Source organism: Glycine max, chromosome 19 (assembly GCF_000004515.6).
Source record: "Glycine max cultivar Williams 82 chromosome 19, Glycine_max_v4.0, whole genome shotgun sequence".
NCBI classification, from domain to species: domain Eukaryota; kingdom Viridiplantae; phylum Streptophyta; class Magnoliopsida; order Fabales; family Fabaceae; genus Glycine; species Glycine max.
In genome coordinates, this window is record NC_038255.2 from 40,602,103 (window position 1) to 40,622,870 (window position 20,768).

Genomic DNA, 20,768 nt, shown 5'->3' on the forward strand with positions numbered 1-20,768 from the left:
AAATCGTGGATTTAAAAAACCAAAAAGACCAAATTTATTGGTTAAACTAAAAATATAACTAACTTTTGAAGAAGAGTTAGATCTAGATCCAAAATTATATATATATATATATATATATATATAATCAAAATCCATCCTAAATATTATTGTTGAGCCTATTGGATTACCTATTATCATGTCATTATCAAATATTTAGTCTTACAAACTTTATATTTGAAATGTCCAATCCATGACATTAGGAGTGTATGTTGAAGATTCTTCATTGACTAATGATATAGTAAAAAATAATATATTAAGTATGGGAGGACAACCTTTAAATCATATTTAACTAACTTTTATAGTTGAGTTACTCCCAAATAAAAAAATGTAACACATATTGATAGCCTCCTTTTACCTTTTCTTTATAGTTCAACATTTCATTTAATATTTTTACCTATCCAAGTCTTGACAATGAATCAAACCAACTCAAAATTAGTTCAAGACTTGATTCAATAATTGATTCGTTGAATTTGATTCATGAGTCAAATAAGTTAAAAATTGAACTCTTTAAATAAATAAATTAAACTGAGCTCTATATAATTTAACTCATTTGATTCATAAATTAGCTAGAATGGAAACCTAATTCTTTCCATGAGGCAAATAATAGTGATGATGGATTGGTGTTAAGAAAAAAAGATCTTGAATCCCTTTACAAGAATTATAATTAAGAGATTGTTGAGAAATCAATTGGTTAAAGGATTGTGGGTTGTAAATCCAATGGAGTTGTGTGATATAAGAGTTTTCTTAAAAAAATGTAATTTTTTTATAGGAAAGATAATTTTTGTTATGTTTAATAAAATAATTGAAAAATTAGCTGAAAATTATCTTTATTATAATTTTTTTTATAATAAAGATATTTTTTTGTTATGTTTAATAAAACTAACTAAAAAATTATCGCTGAAAAATTAATTGAAGTTAAAAAATTTATTAGCAATTAAAAGCTTGCATCTGAAAATTGTTAAACTAACTTAATAAATTAAAAGTGTTTAATAAATTTATATGTTGAAATAACTAATAAATGTAAAATGACAAAATTAAACATGTTTTTATTTTTTAATATAATATAATAATTTTTTTTTAAAAAATATATTATGGATATTTCTAATTTTAGTTGTTAATTAATTTTAAACTCTTGTAATATTTTGTTTAATAGATCAATTAATTACATTTTTTACATTTAATTATCTTAGTTTTTTCATGTTATGAATTAATATATCTTAAAATATTTCTAATCTAATTCAAAATAAATTAAAAGTAGCATATATGTATGTAGACATATACTTTCATAATGTTAAACAATCTAATATAAAAATATTCAAACAATAATGAAAAATAAAATAAAGCTACCTTATTAATATCTTGAAGTATAACACCAGAATAATTAAATAGTATAATGGTTAATGAAAAATCGTGTAATATAAAAATATTTAAATAATAATAATAATAAAAATAATCTTATTATCTATCATTATTAAAAAAATTTATAGAATAAAAGGGTAAAAATAAGAAAATTCTACCTTATATGAGTATAAGAAGATGAAAAAAATATATATAATAAAATCTTACCTTATAAAAAAAGAGTAAGAATGAAAATTAATCAATACTTCAAGAACAAAAGGAAGATAAGGATAAAAAACTAAAAGTTAAAAATTAGTAGTTTTAAAAAATGTTACTTTTAAGTCTAACAAATATTACGAGCCACTAATTAAAGAAAATATTTAGTAAATACTATTAATAATGTCATAAAAAATTCTAAAGAATAAAAAATGCAATTAGTAACTACATAAAAAATTATAATAACAACTGCAATATTAAGTTCACTTTTAAAAAATGGGAGAAATCTTGGAGGGATTTCGGTTATCTAATAGAAAAAATTACTTTACGGCCAAAGAAAAAAAAACGAAGTTATGAAATAAAAAAAATAAAAAATGTGCTACGACATCCATGATGTTGTCCTTGCCTTTTCTTAACGAAAGTTAATGTAGGGGGAAACTTTGTCAAGAAAGAATGTGAATTTTGCAACATTGTTTTAAAGTTTCTTTCTGTATCATAACGATGATAATGTATGGTGGTGGCCACCCTTCTGTCACACAGACATTATTTGGACCTACCTGTCTGAAAGATGCCTCTAATCCTTGCCCATCGCTTGGGCCCCACTCACCATATGAAATAATTCGATTTTTGGCATACTTTTTGATTTTGTGTTTTGCTTTTACGAGTTGAATGATATGATATGATATGATACAGGAATTAGCATATTAATAGATCTAAAGTACCTTTTCATAAAAATGGTACTGTTTCTTAAGGATAAATAAGCATATAAAATCAATAAAATGTGATTGTTAGTTATGTTCTAAGAAAATAACATTATCCATGTTAGTGCAAGAATTTTTAATATAATTGCACATCGTTTACTTTTTCTCCTCATTTTCCCCATGCCTTTGTTGAAATTCAAATATCGGCCTTTAACATCTCTGGTGAATGCGATCGTTCGTCGTTATCATGCTTTGCAAGAGAAAACAGTAACACTTTCCTCTTTCTCCGCTTTCTTTGCAGACATATGGTCCACAACCATGTTCATTGATTTTGACTTTGTTGAAAACTTTTGTCTACTAGATCACTGTTTTATAATAATGTAATGAAAAATGATAAATATGCATTCTACTTTTGGACGTAGGAATGAAAAGAAGATAAAGATAAAAAAAAAGTGCAAAAATATTGTATATAATATGGTATGATAAAAAGATGATTTGGATTTCTTGTTGTCATACAGTTGGGTCAGATAATCGGTATTTTAGAAGTATTTTTAAGTGAAGTTTATTAAAATAATTTATGAACCGCTAGATCTCTATTATACAATTTTTATCATCCGCCTGTGTGAATGTGTGTTCTTTCTGACCGTAAGAAATTTGGATCGGATAAAAAAAGGGTCAGAAAGATAAAAATACTATAATATAATTGTTGAAATAAAATAACCCGGCCTTCATAAAGTATACAGCGGTAAACTTGCGTATGTAGTAATTAATGGTGGTAATGATAGCATGGAGGGAACAATTAAAGGACAAAATATGCTTTCTAAAGTATGCCTTTTGACAGTAGTGATTTTTTAAACATGAATAGTAATTGATGTTGTACCTAGTTAATGTGATGTATCTGCAATTTAAAAATCACACACAGAGAATTAAGGTATAACATAGAATTATGCCACTTGTTGGAATGCAGATGGGTTTGTCTCACAGTGCTTTGCACAGCCATGTCACTGCGATATTGTTCTTCGTTATTATTATACTACATTGCAGAGCCTTTTATTCACTCCATTCAAGAGATTTGGCTTTCCCAATGGCAACATTGCATAGAGTTCAATAAGCTATTAGAGTTATGCTCAGTGTTGTCTTCAAGAGTAAAGATAAGCCTTTGCTCAATCGGATGGTGGAAATCAAGCACCATAGGAAAGACTAACTGGACATTTTGATTGCTCAATCATGCATATACCCTATCAACAAATAAAGTTTAGGTGAAGTGTAGGTAGCAAATACATCTAATTACCTTATAATTGACATTCTATATTATATGTAAACTTCGAAGTTTGAATGTTTTGGATAATTGGATTAATAAAATCAGGAGTTTCACTTAGAATTGAGGTAAGTTCAAAATACATCAAAGTACCTTAAAATTGACATTGTAACTTGGTGAATGGTGATGGAATCAACATGGCTCCATTCAAGCTACATGGTGTACTATAACTGAGATATTAACCGAATATTACTAATTATCTTTCTGATTTAACATACACCAAATCCCTTTTACCATGCATATTTGTTAATGAATATTTCCCTTTCATGATTGGACTATTGGAGAGGCTGGATTCATGAATGCTAGAAATGTAGCTAAGATCCATGAATGGGACAACAGATAAGGGGGGGCCGGGTAAAAATTAGAGACAGCTCCCAGAAATCCAGAATCTCTGGAAATTTGTTTAGGTATATATATTTAACAAAATAAATTGATATATATTCTCAAAAAGGCAAGTCTCATTCCCTATATAAAATAAGCCTATATGGAGGGAATCCTAGGATTAGATATTGTGATCTTTGCAGCACAACTTTTATTGCCGTCTCAAATACATGATTATTTTTGGAAGAGGCAATAGGGCATAGCAAATTGATTTCCCATCAGGGCCCTTTTCCCCTCCTTTTGTATGACCAACAAAACATTTGCTAGGTTCTGACATCCATCTACCATCCCTTCTTTGCATTTGCTGATTTACTTTAAATGTGTGACAGCAAATTAAATGCTACAGATTGAGTGTTTCACAAAACTGAAAACATAGAACCCTTTCCTTTATCATTCTTCTTTATCTCCTTAATATCAATATTTTTTACTCATAAAATTTTAGGTAAGTTGAATTTCATTTATTTATCACCATAAATCTCAAAGTATGTTTTTAAAGGAACTTTCAAATTACTTACTAAAAAAAATTGTGACAAAAAAATTGAAACATACATTTTCAAAAGATGGTGTTGTCTTTAACAACTAAGCAATTTTTGTTGGCTATTTAATAATATTTTTTTTAACCAAAATGTATTTAGAATTTCTTATTTATTACTCAACTAATCTCTTTTCTAACGGGTTAGTCTATTTTGATCCATTACAGCAACTTCGTGTCTAAAATAAAGATAAAATCTTTGGTTGAATAATTAAGTGTCAAATTATTTATATCAACAACTTTTGGTATTACTTAATATTTAAGCTCAATTATCAATTTTTCCTCCAAATTATTTTTTTAAAAAGATTCAAATTTTCTATTAGATTTCATTTGTGGTTACTTTCTGTTTTTCCTTTTCATTTTTCACCATTGGTATGCAAGATTAGAACTTTTGAAAATAAAGATTTGATTTTTGACGATGAGAATTGATGGCGCCCAATGCAATGCAATGCATTGTGCTCCCAAACAGAAAACGCTGTGTTAAACCGTGCCCCACATGCAATGAGAGACAGGAGTTTTATGCAGCTTTCATTCAGTGATGACCGCCCATTTCTCGTGATGCATTGCCTCCATGGAAAGAATTTCATTCCCAACAATCTCTCTCTCTCTCTCTCTCTGAGACATAAGAAAACACCTGGTCCGTGAACCCTGCGATAAAGGGTTCAACTCTTTCTCTCATTTTATCACTCAGTGTTCACTCAAGAGTGAAGACGTTTTTCCTCTGCATCGCTGCAGTCACTTTCTCTGTTGCTTTTGCAGTTTATGTTTTCTTCTGCTACCAAGTATGGCATTTTTCATATGCAACTCACGGTTCATAATGCTTCCTCCTTTTGTCCCTTTTATCCTTCTTGTTTTCCTTCCCCTGAAAGTGAGAGCTTTTGTTTTGTTTTTTTCTTTTCCCTCACAATTTGTTTTCTTTGTTTCTAGAACTGAGTGATGGCAGTAATTAGAGGCTCATGTGTTTTAGTATTTTGCACAAATCTCAAATGGGGTATCTTCTAAAGGTTGATTATGTTTCTGGGGTTTCTGCATTTCAGGACTGGTGAAAGCTTCTAAAGGTTTTCCCTTGAAGTGATTCAAGCAGCAGCAGCAGCTCGCTGAACAAGAGACACAAGAGTTCAAAATCCTCAAATTTAAGAAAAGGGAAAGTTCACTGTGAAGGAAAGTTGCACATTTTTTTGGTGAAAAGAACATGCAAAAGTTTTTAATGTTGTGGTACAGTGTTTGGTAGAGTTTTGATAACAATTTTTGGTTCTTGGAGAAGAACACTGTTAAGTGGAGTGGAAGCACTAACACTTCACTTCAGCAGAGAAGAGAAGAGAACAGTGTGCACTGTACAGTGATGGAATTTGTATGCTTGTTGTATATTCTGCTAGCTTGGTGTCTTTCAAGTTCTGAACTTGTTGGTGCTGAGCTTCAGGACCAAGATATATTAAATGCCATCAACCAAGAGCTTAGAGTCCCTGGATGGGGGGATGCCAACAACTCAAATTACTGCACTTGGCAAGGTGTCAGCTGTGGTAACCACTCAATGGTGGAAGGCTTGGATCTGTCTCACCGGAATCTTCGAGGTAATGTAACTCTAATGTCTGAGCTCAAAGCTTTGAAGCGGCTTGATCTTTCGAATAATAACTTTGATGGATCAATTCCTCCTGCTTTTGGAAATTTATCTGATCTTGAAGTTCTAGATTTGTCTTCAAATAAGTTCCAGGGTTCAATTCCACCTCAGTTGGGTGGTCTCACAAACCTCAAATCATTGAACCTTTCCAATAATGTGCTTGTGGGAGAGATTCCAATTGAACTTCAGGGCTTAGAGAAATTGCAGGATTTTCAAATTTCTAGTAATCATTTGAGTGGTCTTGTACCTTCTTGGGTGGGAAATTTAACCAATCTGAGGCTTTTCACTGCTTATGAGAACCGTTTAGATGGCAGGATTCCAGATGATCTAGGCTTGATTTCCGATCTTCAAATACTTAACCTGCACTCTAACCAGCTTGAAGGTCCAATACCAGCAAGCATTTTTGTGCCAGGGAAGTTGGAAGTTCTGGTTCTCACCCAGAATAATTTTAGTGGTGAGCTTCCTAAGGAAATTGGGAATTGCAAAGCCCTTTCCAGCATTCGAATTGGAAACAACCATCTAGTAGGTACCATTCCAAAGACCATTGGAAATCTTAGTAGTCTAACTTACTTTGAAGCCGATAATAATAATCTTTCCGGTGAGGTTGTGTCTGAATTTGCTCAGTGTTCTAATCTGACTCTCCTGAATTTGGCTTCAAATGGGTTTACTGGAACAATTCCACAAGACTTTGGACAGCTTATGAACCTTCAGGAATTAATTCTTTCTGGAAATAGCCTATTTGGTGATATTCCAACATCGATTCTGAGTTGCAAAAGTCTTAACAAGCTTGATATTAGCAACAACCGATTCAATGGGACAATTCCAAATGAAATCTGCAATATCTCCCGATTGCAGTACTTGCTGTTGGATCAGAATTTCATTACAGGAGAGATCCCTCATGAAATTGGAAATTGTGCAAAACTTCTTGAATTACAATTGGGCAGTAATATTTTGACTGGAACTATTCCTCCTGAGATTGGTCGCATTAGGAACTTGCAGATAGCTTTAAATTTGAGCTTCAATCATCTTCATGGATCACTGCCCCCTGAATTAGGAAAGCTGGACAAACTTGTTTCTCTGGATGTTTCAAACAATCGGCTATCGGGTAATATCCCACCTGAGCTTAAGGGAATGTTGAGCTTGATAGAGGTGAACTTCTCAAATAATCTGTTCGGAGGTCCTGTGCCAACATTTGTACCATTTCAGAAGAGTCCTAGTTCAAGTTATTTGGGCAATAAAGGGCTTTGTGGAGAGCCTTTGAACTCTTCATGTGGAGACCTTTATGATGATCACAAGGCTTACCATCACAGGGTTTCTTACAGAATCATACTGGCTGTAATTGGTTCTGGTTTGGCTGTTTTTATGTCAGTAACCATAGTGGTCTTGCTGTTTATGATCAGGGAGAGGCAAGAAAAAGTAGCCAAAGATGCTGGGATTGTTGAAGATGGTTCCAATGACAACCCAACTATAATTGCAGGGACTGTTTTTGTTGATAATCTAAAACAAGCAGTAGACCTTGATACCGTCATTAAAGCAACGCTGAAAGACAGCAACAAGCTCAGCAGTGGAACTTTCAGCACTGTTTACAAGGCAGTCATGCCTTCTGGGGTGGTCTTATCTGTTAGGAGACTGAAGTCTGTAGACAAGACAATAATCCACCACCAGAACAAGATGATTAGAGAACTTGAAAGACTGAGCAAAGTTTGCCATGATAATCTAGTGCGTCCCATTGGCTATGTCATTTATGAAGATGTTGCTCTTCTCTTGCATCATTATTTTCCAAATGGAACATTAGCTCAGCTTCTTCATGAATCTACCAGGAAACCTGAATATCAGCCTGACTGGCCATCTAGGTTATCCATTGCCATTGGTGTGGCAGAAGGTTTGGCTTTCCTTCATCATGTGGCAATCATTCATCTTGATATCTCTTCTGGCAATGTTCTCTTGGATGCAAATTCCAAGCCGTTGGTTGCGGAGATTGAGATTTCAAAACTTCTTGATCCAACCAAAGGCACTGCAAGTATTAGTGCAGTTGCTGGTTCCTTTGGTTACATACCACCAGGTATACTACTTTCTGGCATGCAATTCCTCCATCTATTCTTCCTATTAACTTTTATAGTAAATAGTCTTTACACTATCATCTAATAATCACAAATCGTCATGTATGGTTAGTTTGTTGATTTTACAATATTACGTTAAAAACCATAATGATGATTTTTAATTGATTGAGAGTGTAAAAAAAATTATACTGACATTGCATAAAAATTAAACTCTTAACTTTTATTATGTTTAGCATGCTTCATGTTACATTTCTTCTGTAATGCAGAATATGCATATACTATGCAAGTCACAGCACCAGGAAATGTTTATAGCTATGGTGTTGTTCTGCTGGAAATCCTTACAACTAGACTACCAGTTGATGAGGATTTTGGTGAAGGTGTAGATTTGGTGAAATGGGTTCATAGTGCTCCAGTAAGAGGGGATACTCCCGAGCAGATATTGGATGCTAAGCTTAGCACAGTTTCCTTTGGTTGGAGGAAAGAAATGCTTGCTGCTTTGAAGGTCGCGATGCTGTGCACTGACAACACACCAGCCAAACGACCAAAAATGAAGAATGTAGTGGAAATGCTTCGAGAGATAACACAAAATTGAGAACAACAAGCCACTCAAAGATTCTATTCTGTGCTGTAATCTACACCGTTGAAGATTTGATGTATGCAAATCTCTCATGGATACAGAGGAAATGATGAATTACAACTTACAACAACTTTAAATAGTAGACTTGTATCAGGAATTATTTCATGTGGTGAAGCTGGTGTGTCATAGTAAAATCAGGCATTGATAGAACTTCACCTTTCTAGTTTGTCCAAAGGGTTAGTTGTGAAATGGCAGCTTATCTATTTGAGTTGGATACTATGTTAGGTTTGGGGAGGATAAATGCAAGAAGAAACCTTGAAATGGGATATATCAGTTCCTGTTGCATATAAGCTAGTCCACAGTTTTCATATTGTATTTACTCATTTGGGAGATGTATGCACCTATCAATCAGTCTCTTCCCATTGAAACTAAAAGTTCTATTTATTTTTGTTGAGATAGCAGACTGTATATCTGGATTGTGCACATGTATACCGTACCTTCTACTGGATGTTTTACTGTTTTAACATACATCACAAAAACTTTCATGCCCAAAATATGATTATAAACAATATATCCTGACAAAAGTAACTTGTTTTGACATACACTGTTCTTGTTTAACGATCTTCCAAAATAATTTCTGCCTTTTGGAAGTAGATATGTAGAAACTACTAAAACTAGGGTGATAGAAGTCTAGAAGCAAGAGATGATATTACCACCATTTTTGAAGGAAAAGGAAAAGAAACTATAGCTATATTATGTGTCTCTAAATGTAAGACTCATTTTTTAAAATCTGTTTGTTTTTTTACAAGACTTTTTTCAAGTTATATGTTGTTTTAATTATTACCTTTAATTAGTTTATAATATAAATTAATAAGATAAATTTATTTTCTCATTGGAGAAGATAACTAAAATACATTAAACAATTAGATAGAAAGTAATTAAGTAAAAATAGTGAACATGATATGTCTCAATAATTTTAAGGATGATTTTAAAAAAATAATACAAATTATTAACAAATTTAATATTACTAATTAAATTAATCACTTTCTTAATAAGTATGAATTATGTTTATGGATAAATGTAGTATATACTTAATGAAGATGATTAAATACTAATTTGGGTTAGGCTAATTTGTGTTTAGTTAAAAAAATATATAATTTTACCTCACAGTTCATGCCTTGATGGCACAACTCAAGTGTAATTAGGGAAGATAAATTATGTTTTCCTTTTCTCATTAGATAACATTTCGATATGGAAAAAAGTTTCACGTTCCTTAGGAATTGACTTTTAGGATAGTTTATAAGATACTTCTCCCATAATTCATAAAAATACCTTTTAAAAATAAAATTGTGAGACTCGGCTCAATGCCAAAATGAATAATCATTAATTTAATACTATTATAACTTGGTTGCATAATATTACTAGAATTTTTTCATATTCTTGTGGGCTACAACTAATTGTAATATTTTGTTTTGTAAAAAATGGATTAATATTATAATTCATTTGATGATACTTAAGTCTACTAATAATATGATTAATTAATTGTTTAGGATTTTGGACACCTAATTCTGATTACTCATAATGGAAGGTGCCTCGAGTTAATAAATAGTAAGACTAGATTTCTTTTACCATCACCTTATTAATTGTTTTATAAAATTTATTCCATTGAAAACTCTAATATAAAAAGAGTGTGATAAGACAAAAGAAAGACTAATCTTTTTTATTTTTAGAGATCGCACTACACAAATCATTTTTATCTTTCGATCATGTCTTCAATAAGTAAGTATTTTATTGGTGTTCTAAACTCATAAAATATATATTATTGTCATAATTTTTCTTACAAATACTTGAAGTTGAAGTAGATAGTAGCAGGACTGAAATTCTTAAGAGAAATGGAAAGCAGCATTGGCATTGGCCTCACTTAATCATGAGTTTATAGAGCATTTTTTATGAGAGATGATTCAGCTCTGTCACACGTGTCCATCGTCCAACCAATTTCTAAGTGACACAAATTCAAAGTTTTTTAATTTAAAAAAGAATTAATAATATTCATATATATGTCATACGGAAATTAATAGAGATCATGATAGTCTAGGAACCGCGCACAACTAAAGCAGAGTGATCTCTGCCACTTTATGTTCAGCATTATTGCCTCTTCAATCTTCTATCTCTCTCAGGGCTAAAATACTAGTTTTATGTAAGCATGGAATTTCAAAGCAAGGAGTTGCCTTCTGAAAATCAACATTCGAAGAGGAATCCACATTTTTCAATTCATTGCCATGATTTGGTGAAAGGGAGTCCACTACACATTCTTGCTTCTGTTGGGTACTCATCAATCTGGACATCTTTTTCTTTTCCATCAAAAGTACCTCACACATATCAGCCATATCCTTGTATGGCATATTAAATGCATTTGATACAGAAATCCTGCCAGCTGGATGAGATTTGTCCAAAACCTACACTCAAAAAGTGTTGTGCCAAATTTTGTGTAATTGATATAAGAACTTAAAACATAATTCAAAGAGAACAAAAATGTATGAGGAAACTGATCAAGAAAGGGATCACATGCTAATTCTAAAAGTTGATTAGCACTAAGAAGACTTGGGACCTCTGTGGAGAGACTCCGACTATGTTTAATTTGACTTTCAAATGGTTCAAAAATGAAGTCATCATGAATATTTGAAACTATAGAGGGCATCCTGTAAATTGTGAAACTATACCAGTCATAATTTGCAATATAAACAAGGAACATACAGACAGTTATTAGTTCCAAACGAAATCTGTCCTTTAGAAATCCATTTAACACACCTTTGCAGCCATATTCACGGTTAATTGAGATCCAAGTTCACACATAGCATCTAGTGCGAATTCTTCTAGCAGTTGTTCCCTTATTGATGATAATTCTGCCAGCATAAAAGACAGTTTCATAATGTCTAGAAATGTGATTATTTTTTATCAGCTGACAGTCCAAAACACAGAAGTAAAAGCTTTACTTTTGCAAACATTTCCAAGCTCTTAATGATTTCAGAAGCAAAGAGAACCCGTTGTTTCTTGTATATAACTCAATAAATCTGAAAGCGTGTCTAAGGCTCTATCATCGTCTTCTTTGGATCCATAGTTGATGCTTAGATCTCATCAGGTGCAAAGCTGACAGCTTGCAACTTGTAATCTTCAATTAACTGAAGGTAGGGATCAACCTGAGTCCAGAGTATGAAAACATTAGGGGGTTTATGGTGCTTTACTTTCAAGAAATCCCAAAAAAAAGGAGAGAGAGATAGAAGTACAGGATCACATCTTTATAGTTAAATTATTTCTCATTATCTGTAATATTTGTTGCTTGAGAACTAAGACATCAAATATACATGGATGAAACCAGAAAAAAATATTATCCAATTTCATCAAGTTCTTAATATATTGTCCCAACTGGATATTGTTTTGAGACATTCATGATGCCTCCCAAATAATGAGGCATAAGATGTAGGAAACCTCCACATGGGCCTCACCTTTCTCTCCTAAGCACTGCCTTGGCACTCTGGACAAGATGATCAATGTTGTATTCTTTTGAAGAAAACACAATCATTGACATTGCCAGAGTAAAGAGTGATCTCCGACGAGATGGTGGCAATGGCCCTACAATAGAAAGTAGGAATTAAGAACTAAAAGGACTGACATTCCAAGGACAAAGTAAGTTTGTTCTTTCCTGGCCTCATTTTTGCTTGCACCCACTCCCAATGGAAATGTGTTTGTTTTCTAATAAAAGGGCTATCAAGAATGTTTTTCATATGCTATTTTATCTTGCAAGACTCCTCCGACAATACTAGTTTGGGAAACAACTCTTCTGATTCATCAAAATTACTAATTTTATTATCAATCCCAACTAGTATTTCTCATTCAACTAAATGCCCATCCAATTCGCATCCTTTTGACTTCAAATTTTTTATAGGGAAAAAAAGGAAAAAGAAACAACACATCTCATTGTTCATCATTCTTGAGAAATTTATCAAGAAATCCTCCAACTGTGAAGGACATACTGAATTCAAGCTTCCTGAAAAATACCAAATAACCTACACCACAAACTACATATTCCAAGTCTTTGAGCAATGCGCAGTGTACAAACAATTGGCTAATGTCCCTCAGAAGCACAGTAACACTTAATACAATATGCAGGAAGAAAGCCTTATTAGGTCTTCTGAACTGCAAATGATCAATTATAAGTGTGATTGTATGCTATAGTCCAAATAATTTGAGCAAGAGGAAAGTAGAATGGTTGAATTTTTCAATATCAACATAGCATATGTTGGAGAAATCATGCCTACTGTTAAAGGACCCATGAAAAATCCAATCATGTCTCATCTTGTATCAGACTGGATTCTCTGCTAGAGACAAATAATTTAACTGTGGCTGATAGCTCACCTTCTTTAAGAGAAATATTCCATAAAGAAAAAGCAAGCTGAAAACTCCGAACTAGTACCTCATGAAAAGAATTCTGCAAAGGAAAATTAATTTTGGAAAATTATTTAAAAGGAAAAGAAACTCCACTGATTAAAAAGGAAGATGGTACCTTAAACATTTATCAATTTTAGCAGTTTGATCCCAGAACAACGCAGACTGAAATACTATATCTTAGCAAGAACAATTTAAAACTTTAGGTCAGACCATGGACGTAAACATTCCATAATACATTCACAAGTATAATGTGAAAAATCATCATCGCATTACAATTGTCAGAGAAATATAAATATCTAAGATATTCCAACAGACATGTATAAACCCATATATGTATACAAGCTTAAAGATAAGATAAATATGAACTCACATTTGTTCTTTACAAGAAAACAGAAATTTCTTGTAAATGCACATGACTATTTTGGTTGAAGTGATTACCTTTGCTCAAGGGCTTGCACAATCTGATCAATTATATAACTTTAGTGAGCATAGCAACACCCTTTAAGCATTTAGAATTGAAACTTTTCTTAAAATAATCACTATAATTTATATTCTAGTTACTCAAAATGATATGAAAATCATTATTTAAAGAAATCAAAGAAGGGTATAGATGAAAAAGAAAGGATACAAAAAAAAATTTCCCTATTTACCCTGAAGGTCTTTTTTTTTTTAATTTGATGGTTCAGACAGAAGAGGCAAATATTTGATGACTAAATATATTAGAGATTATTATTAAAATTTAAAAAGTCAAACCCACAGTAAGAAGGAACATTGATGCAGGTTGAGGTACATGAATACTATGTCAAACCTAAGAGAATTGTACAGTTGATGACAAGGATAAAATTTTTAGTGGGAATGAGAGAAGGGCATTATGATTAACATAAGTCTGTACTCTGTCCACAGTAAGAAGCATATTTAGAACAATAAAGGTTAGAGAATTTCCCATCATATAAATGTTTAAACTTCTCTAATCGGGCTCTACAGTGATCTCTCTCAAATGGTTGAATATTTAAATCTTCAATGTGAAAATCTTAATGACCAAGAAACTTCTGATTTAATCTCCATGGTACACTTGATGTGCAAACATGGAACTTAGAATCTGTGATATTTTTCAATCATAAATTTGTTTTCCTTCATAGCATCTGCAATCCCTCACTACAACTTTTTGGAAGTTTAAAGCCACCTCCATAATTGAGATTTTTGTTTGGGAAGCAAAACTAGTAGGATTTGTACTAATGATCTTATGCAGTTGCGTAGACAAAATATGACCTTTTCTCCAAATGTCTTTGTCATTATGTGTTACATGAATTTGGAAATGTGGATAAGTTGTTTGGTATATAGTGCACTTAAACCTTTTTCTCCTCCCAGTTACAAAGCCTTAGAGAGGAGAAAGGAGAAAGGGGTTATAAAGTTGCTTTGGTGGTGAAGGGAGAAGGGAGGGGGGGCGGAGGCTGTGCTTGAATCCCCCCACTAACAACTAACATTGGCTGATAGAAAAAAAAAATTCAATGTGTTGCATACTTCTGCTCCTTTTGCAAGCATTTGATGCATTTAGATAGGAAGAAGATCCTAGAATTTTCAGTCAGCAGCTGAAGCTGGTGAATCTTCTTTGAGATAGGATAGTTCTGTGTGCATTTAAGCACACAAGTCTTTTATGTAGTTTTCAGTGTCAGATATGCAAAGGGAATGAAGAGCTATATTGAGCTGAATGTTTAACCTCCCCTTCTCCTTTTCTTCTTTTGTTGTCCAAACTCCAAAGATCCTTACCCATCCTGTTCTATAATTGGCTTTTATTTCTTTCTTGTAAATTATCATATGATACAAGATATTATACATTTCATTTTGTAGAACTTCATAAAAGTGAACATTTACAAGAATCAGTACACAATATAATTAACAGAATACAATACATCAAAACTTATTTGAGCTTTTTGTTTAAAGATTCCATACCTTTGGGATGCATAAAGGATTTCTGGCAGTATAATCACATAATTTTCCAATGCTTCTATCATTTGGCACTTCCACCTGTCAACTCATAAGTAAAACAAAAAAAAAATCAATACTTAGGCGTTTTGTGAGACAAATACTAGTACAAAAGGAATGAACAAGTCAAATGAAGAGACGTAAGTGTCCTGCGTTCAATTTTATGAGTTGCATCAAGCTGATGGCCACTATCATGTAGCCATGGATCTTCCAATTAGTGCATATCGTCTGCAATGCTTACATACAGGGAGGAAAAACAAGCATTTGCATTACATAAATCGGAATGTTTGCTTGCATTCAGCTTCACTGACCTACTTAACTATCATAATTGAACGTTAAGTTAAGCACGTGTTTGTTTGCACATTCAATGTGTGCGTCTAACTAGGGTAAATGCATAAGCAACTAACTATTTGTTGCTTCAGCCAGGACGCATATCCAATTTTGTTAAACATAGAAGCAAACATGCACTAGAAAATATAACATGATTAGGGAGACATGGAACAAAAAAGAAAAAAAAAAGTGAATTAAGTAGCCGGAAACAGAAACAACAGACCTGGTTACGAGGGAAAAATGTCAGCAATGAGCTTCTTATACCTCTTGACAGGTTGTCTTGACCTTGCCCTGAGGAAAGGGCAGAATAAACAAAGAGAGCCACAAGCCCACAAGCAGGCAAAACTTGACGGGAAATAACACCAGAAACCTTACTCATTTTTACAATTCCAAAACCAAAAAAATAAACCAATTAAGGCTTGGAATTGTGTCCTCTTTCCCTTCCACATAAAAATCCAATTTTGAACGTGAACAAGGGAAAGAAAGGCCAAAATATCAAAAGGGCATCCCTCAAATTCAACCACCAGCCTGCATATAGCGAAATTTGAAGGTGATCAATCTAGGTCTGAAATGGGAAAATGCAGCATCACAATTTGATGACAAAAATTGTCACAAAACATTGGAGGAAGAGAAACTCATATTTTAAGGAGGGGAAGTTACCAATGATGAAAGAGGATGGTGGGGAATCCCTTGAAACACGGAAGAATGTTTATGTTAGTTGTGGAATAAAAGAAATGAAATGATGGTACCCAACAAAAGAAAATGAAAAAAAAAATCAAAAAAAGATACGATCTGATGAATGTGATGTTAAGAATTTATGTTTGTGTGGGGCTGTCGGAGAGAAAAATGTTTGTAATGGAAAAAAGGGGGAACCATGGAGGAAGGAAAGGATTTAACGGTTTCTGAGGAACCCACTTCCCTCCTCTTCCTATATGGTGGTTTATTTATCCCATTTATATATTGATCGATTAATTATCACGATTTAGAAGTTATTATGTTCTAATGTGCATCAAGCACAGCCCCTCCCTTTAGAAATAGTGGACTAGCCATCTACTCCATTTAAATAAATAATTAAATTCAGTAATACTCGATAAAATTTTCAATTTTTTATTATATTTTTCAAGACGAGTAACAATTTTTTGTTATATTATTACGTACATGTTATTTTAATCTTTTTTTAATTTTAATTTTAATTATTTTAAATTAACTACTTATACTTTTATAATTTCAAATATATTATTTTGGCTTCTTGCAACGTAATGATCTTATCCTCTTTAATGGATTGAAAAACAATTTAAGAGGAGAAATTCAAGAGTATAAAATAATTACATGCATGCGCGAAGCCAAATATACTAGTAACTCAAATAATTTTCATGAAACTCCAGTTTCACTGAATATGCCAACGTAGAGAGCAAGCAAAAAACAAATGGAGTTCCACACAGAGATGGTGCATTGCATGCTGTCAACTTTTGAAACAAAACAATTTAATGTCTTCATGGCTCATCATGATTAGATCAAGGTTAGGTTATTTTTGACAAATTAATTGAAAACTAAAAAATTAATTGATAGTTAAAAAATTAAGTTATTAAATAATAAGTATTCGATGAAACTAATGGTTAAAGTAACTGAAAAATGTAAAATGATAAAAATAAAATAAAATCATAATATATTTTAAAAAATAATTAGAAAAAATAAATAAATATATCGAGAATAAAAAATAGAAGAAAATATAAAAAATTAAAAATTAGAATTTTAAAAAATACTAATTCAAATAAGTTGCAAACGTTAAAGCTATTAAAAAAAATTATTTAACAAATAGTCAAATAAATTTTTCAAACTAATAAAAAGATAAAAAAATTAACTAAAATATTGAAGTTAGTTAAAAGAAATGGATCGACCACTGAATTCCACAATTTGAGCATTGTATGTTCAGTATATATGTCATGTGTGCCCCTTAAGACTCTCCATCAGCAAGAGAGAAAAAATAAATTAAGACACATGCATTGTGAGATACATCAATTATGACTTATGAGAGAGAGAGAGAGGCACAAAAGTACGTTCCATATAAACAATGCGTCTTTCCTGCTGCATCATGCAACTGCTAAGTGGATCCAAATCGTGCATGCACATTGAAGCAAAAGGTGTAAAGCAAAGGTTCATTTCTCACACCATCTATCGTGGAGCTTATATATAATTCATATATTTTCAGCGAAAAGATTTTTACAGTCTTATCCAATATTTTCGTACATCATTAAGAGTTTATTTTCCCTCTTTTTGTTATGAGCTGTATGCTGTAATAAACGATAGTAGATCTCAATTCTGTGTAAAAGAGGAGGGTTGTGTTATACCCATGTAAAATTTGTTGAAATATCAAACATTGAATTCTTTTCATTGAAAGAAATCGTTAAGAGAAATATCAAAGTGAATAATACCTAAAAATAACCGAATCCAATAGTTATTGATGTGTGATCTATGTAGTTAATCTCAACTATGGAATAAGGTCTTTAATGTTGTTGTTAAGAGTTAAGACTTAAGAGTTGTAATAAACAAATATTTTTAATTATTTGGTAACAAAAGATAAAATAATATATAAAAGAAAATTAGGGTTGCAGATCAAAATAAGGTCATTCCAGAAAAAGAACGGGTGGCTATGGTATACATAAGTCATTAGTAATTAAAAAACCACCATATTAATTTAATCTTCTTTGCCGCTTGTGCAACTGAATTTGAATCAAAAGTCAAAGGGATTAACATTATGAAATAATTGGAGCAAAGGTCTGGCAACAAAGAATAACATATATATCCACCATTGTTTGAATTCAGCTCGCAAATTAATGACAAGTTGGAAAATTCTAGCAGGATACGTGATCAGGAAACAGCCTAGTCCTAAGCCGATAAGTGACAGATCAAACAGTTGGGTTGATTCTAAGCATGAAGAATGTTTTAAAGATACGGCATAATGATCAAGCCATAAATAATGCCACAATTACACGGACATTGTGAATACATCTAACATCATCTTGAAATTAGTATTCACATTCTTTTGCTATAAAACAGGATAAACTGATGCTTATATCATATGTATAAAAAGAAAATCCATTTAAAAAGAATGCAATTTCCTACGCTCCAGAACCACCTCCATGATCCCTCTCAACATGCTCCACAAGGGACACAGGGTCTAGAAATCCCTTACTACACTTAGGACATGCATCAATCTTCTTAACCCCTAATCGGTTCCCATTTCTTTCATGAACCTGTTGCACATGATCCACCAAAGCAGTCACAGAGGAAAACTTTGATCTACACTGAGGGCATTGCTCCACTTGGTGATCATTTCTATTTCCACTGCCACTGCTCTGCCCCATCCCATCTCTAGTAGTAGCTGCCTGCCAAACTTGGTTAATTTCATCGCTCAATTTCGACATGCCCGTTTCAGCTGAGGCGCGAATATTAGAGGCCACGTTGAGAAAGCTTGAACTCCACTTAGATGATGTTGTTGAAGCTAAATTGGGCTTTGGCCCCTCTTTTCTACTCCTATTCAAAAGACCCATGAATGAAAAACTTGTCTCCAACTTTTGGGGACCAGAACATTTGTGATCGGGGCCGAACCGGTGCTTCAAGCAATGGTCTTTCAGGCAGTCCCTGCACTTGATTGTGTTGGAGAATACCAAGACCTCTTTGCATCCGGGGGCAGGGCATTTTCTCTTCTCTGTGACTTTCTCGTAATTTGATGGGTCGCAATCAACGTTAACATGGTTGTCCCATGTTATGTTAGGGTCTTGATCTGGAATGAGGCGAACTCCTTTGGCACAGAGAGGACATATGGCAACTGTGACATCTTGTTTGTTGGCCTTTGTGCACTTATGTTTAATATAACCTCGATGCAACAAACAATATACCTGCAAGAAAAATTGAGCAGATACAGTTATATTAGATCAATCAAAGAGTTCATAAATTGAAAACAAGGAGAACAGTAATCCACAATTCCAACTCAAGATGTCATGCATAATCAGTGCACAGTATTTGAAATGTCGTACACACGTTAAGTCAAAATGCTTATCAAAATAGTACATTAGTTTATCTTTATACTCTGTTTGGCAAAGAGGATGAAAATAAAAAACAATATTTGAATTGAAGTAAAAGTTAAGAGGTGTGAGACACACATGAAATCCATAGGATTTTTCTTCTATTTCTCTCCCCCTCCTTTCTATTTTCCACCTACTAAACATAGTTTTATTTGTTGGAGTATAAGTTTGAGATTATATATACTATTTTATTAGCCGGTCAATGTAAAGTCTCCAACACCTTCACCTGTTTTCTTTTGTAGAAAAATCACCTTCTGTTTTTTCTTCTGCAGAACAATCACCATCCCTGAGGAAAAAGAAAAAAAAAAACAAGAGAGAGAGAAAGACGCTGCCTAATTTTACTTGGGATTTCAATACAATAACGTTTGTGTTGCCAAAAAGGCAGAAAACATAAGGAAGATAACGGAAAACACAAGAGCAACGCACAAGGAATAGAATGCAACAGCACAAACAATAGCTGCACTATAACCATATAAAATTATTCAAAAGGAAAGAGAGAGAATTGAAGAGAGAGAAAAAAAACCTGATTGCAGCGATCGCATGTGAAGGGCAAGAAATCAAGCTGCTTGCAATAAGAAACAGAGCAATGCTTGCCGAGATGAGGAAATTCCGGAGTCCCCATGGGAATGAAGCTTTACACGAGACAGGGGAGAGAAAAGGAATTCCCTCCCGAGGAAAAGAAAGAGATGGCCCAACTAACCAGAATTCCAGGAAAGGGAAGGAGGGAGGGAATCGTCTACTCCAAAAGTCATCCAATAATATAATTAGCAATATTGATTAACAATTTAAGCAACTTTATTAATTCGAATAATATAATTAGTTTTGGTTTGCCGTTTCCACTCCGTCGCCGTCAACTTCAACTCCTCAAGAGTAAGAACGTAGAAGTCTAACTCTCAAGTTGGAACCTATCAATGCTCCACCGGATGCATAATAAATTTTCCCTTTTGTCTTTCAAAAAATATTCGTCTTATTTTAATCTCTCAAATTATAAAATATTTATTTTAGATAATTATCTTATCCTTTTAAAATTAATAATCATTTATTACACTAATAAAATATAATAATATTATTTTATCTATTATCCCATCACATCAATATGATGTGTTGGAATTATTTACACTCATGATTTTTAAGAAAAATTTAT

General features: G+C 32.7%; 3 protein-coding genes across 14 annotated transcripts; 1 reads left to right on the forward strand and 2 right to left on the reverse strand.

Annotated features, from left to right (window-relative positions):
* The first annotated feature begins 4,111 nt into the window (after window positions 1-4,111).
* LOC100789684 (leucine-rich repeat receptor-like tyrosine-protein kinase PXC3) lies at window positions 4,112-9,234 on the forward strand. 3 transcript variants are annotated; one of them, XM_041012539.1, is made up of 3 exons: window positions 4,112-4,260; window positions 5,563-8,205; window positions 8,470-9,234. In XM_041012539.1, exons 2-3 carry the CDS (start codon window positions 5,868-5,870, stop codon window positions 8,793-8,795), a joined length of 2,664 nt encoding a protein of 887 aa, XP_040868473.1. In that variant the 5' UTR covers window positions 4,112-4,260; window positions 5,563-5,867; the 3' UTR covers window positions 8,796-9,234. The 3 variants fall into 3 exon arrangements, with proteins under 3 accessions (XP_040868473.1, XP_040868471.1, XP_003554177.2); XM_041012537.1 differs by lacking the exon at window positions 4,112-4,260 and adding an exon at window positions 4,899-5,335; XM_003554129.5 differs by lacking the exon at window positions 4,112-4,260 and adding an exon at window positions 4,899-5,307.
* A 1,549-nt stretch (window positions 9,235-10,783) lies between these two features.
* Window positions 10,784-16,535, reverse strand: LOC100797059 (uncharacterized). Of its 10 annotated transcripts, none has more exons than XR_005889892.1 (9): window positions 16,200-16,525; window positions 15,915-16,067; window positions 15,763-15,830; window positions 15,177-15,251; window positions 13,194-13,687; window positions 11,774-11,977; window positions 11,589-11,683; window positions 11,389-11,479; window positions 10,784-11,236 (listed from the first exon to the last, which is right to left on the reverse strand). XR_005889892.1 is itself a non-coding variant. In XM_014772161.3 (8 exons), the coding sequence occupies exons 2-7, from the start codon at window positions 15,916-15,918 to the stop codon at window positions 11,956-11,958; spliced, it is 369 nt and encodes a 122-aa protein (XP_014627647.1). In that variant the 5' UTR covers window positions 15,919-16,067; window positions 16,200-16,531; the 3' UTR covers window positions 10,784-11,683; window positions 11,774-11,955. The 10 variants fall into 10 exon arrangements, 5 of the variants coding, with proteins under 5 accessions (XP_014627647.1, XP_014627645.1, XP_014627643.1 ...); XR_005889890.1 differs by adding an exon at window positions 12,284-12,410 and having other exon boundaries at window positions 15,763-16,067; XM_014772161.3 differs by adding an exon at window positions 12,284-12,410 and having other exon boundaries at window positions 10,784-11,683; window positions 13,194-13,266; window positions 16,200-16,531.
* A 1,903-nt stretch (window positions 16,536-18,438) lies between these two features.
* LOC100790226 (zinc finger AN1 and C2H2 domain-containing stress-associated protein 16) lies at window positions 18,439-20,542 on the reverse strand. Its single transcript, XM_003554130.5, has 2 exons — window positions 20,148-20,542; window positions 18,439-19,438 (listed from the first exon to the last, which is right to left on the reverse strand). Exons 1-2 carry the CDS (start codon window positions 20,244-20,246, stop codon window positions 18,659-18,661), a joined length of 879 nt encoding a protein of 292 aa, XP_003554178.1. The 5' UTR covers window positions 20,247-20,542; the 3' UTR covers window positions 18,439-18,658.
* Window positions 20,543-20,768: the final 226 nt, after the last annotated feature.

Bases quoted from the DNA above. Each gene is read 5' to 3' on its own strand.
- LOC100789684 (XM_041012539.1), top strand. From the start codon at position 5,868: ATGGAATTTGTATGCTTGTTGTATATTCTGCTAGCTTGGTGTCTTTCA. The intron at 8,206-8,469 runs GTATACTACTTT...TCTGTAATGCAG, and splicing joins CTTTGGTTACATACCACCAG to AATATGCATATACTATGCAA.
- LOC100797059 (XM_014772160.3), bottom strand. From the start codon at position 15,918: ATGAGTAAGGTTTCTGGTGTTATTTCCCGTCAAGTTTTGCCTGCTTGT. The intron at 13,267-15,176 runs GTATGGAATCTT...TTTCCTTTGCAG, and splicing joins ATCCTTTATGCATCCCAAAG to AATTCTTTTCATGAGGTACT. The intron at 11,978-12,283 runs GTGAGGCCCATG...CTCTGGACTCAG, and splicing joins GCAGTGCTTAGGAGAGAAAG to GTTGATCCCTACCTTCAGTT.
- LOC100790226 (XM_003554130.5), bottom strand. From the start codon at position 20,246: ATGGGGACTCCGGAATTTCCTCATCTCGGCAAGCATTGCTCTGTTTCT. The intron at 19,439-20,147 runs GTTTTTTTTCTC...TTTTTCTTGCAG, and splicing joins CATGCGATCGCTGCAATCAG to GTATATTGTTTGTTGCATCG.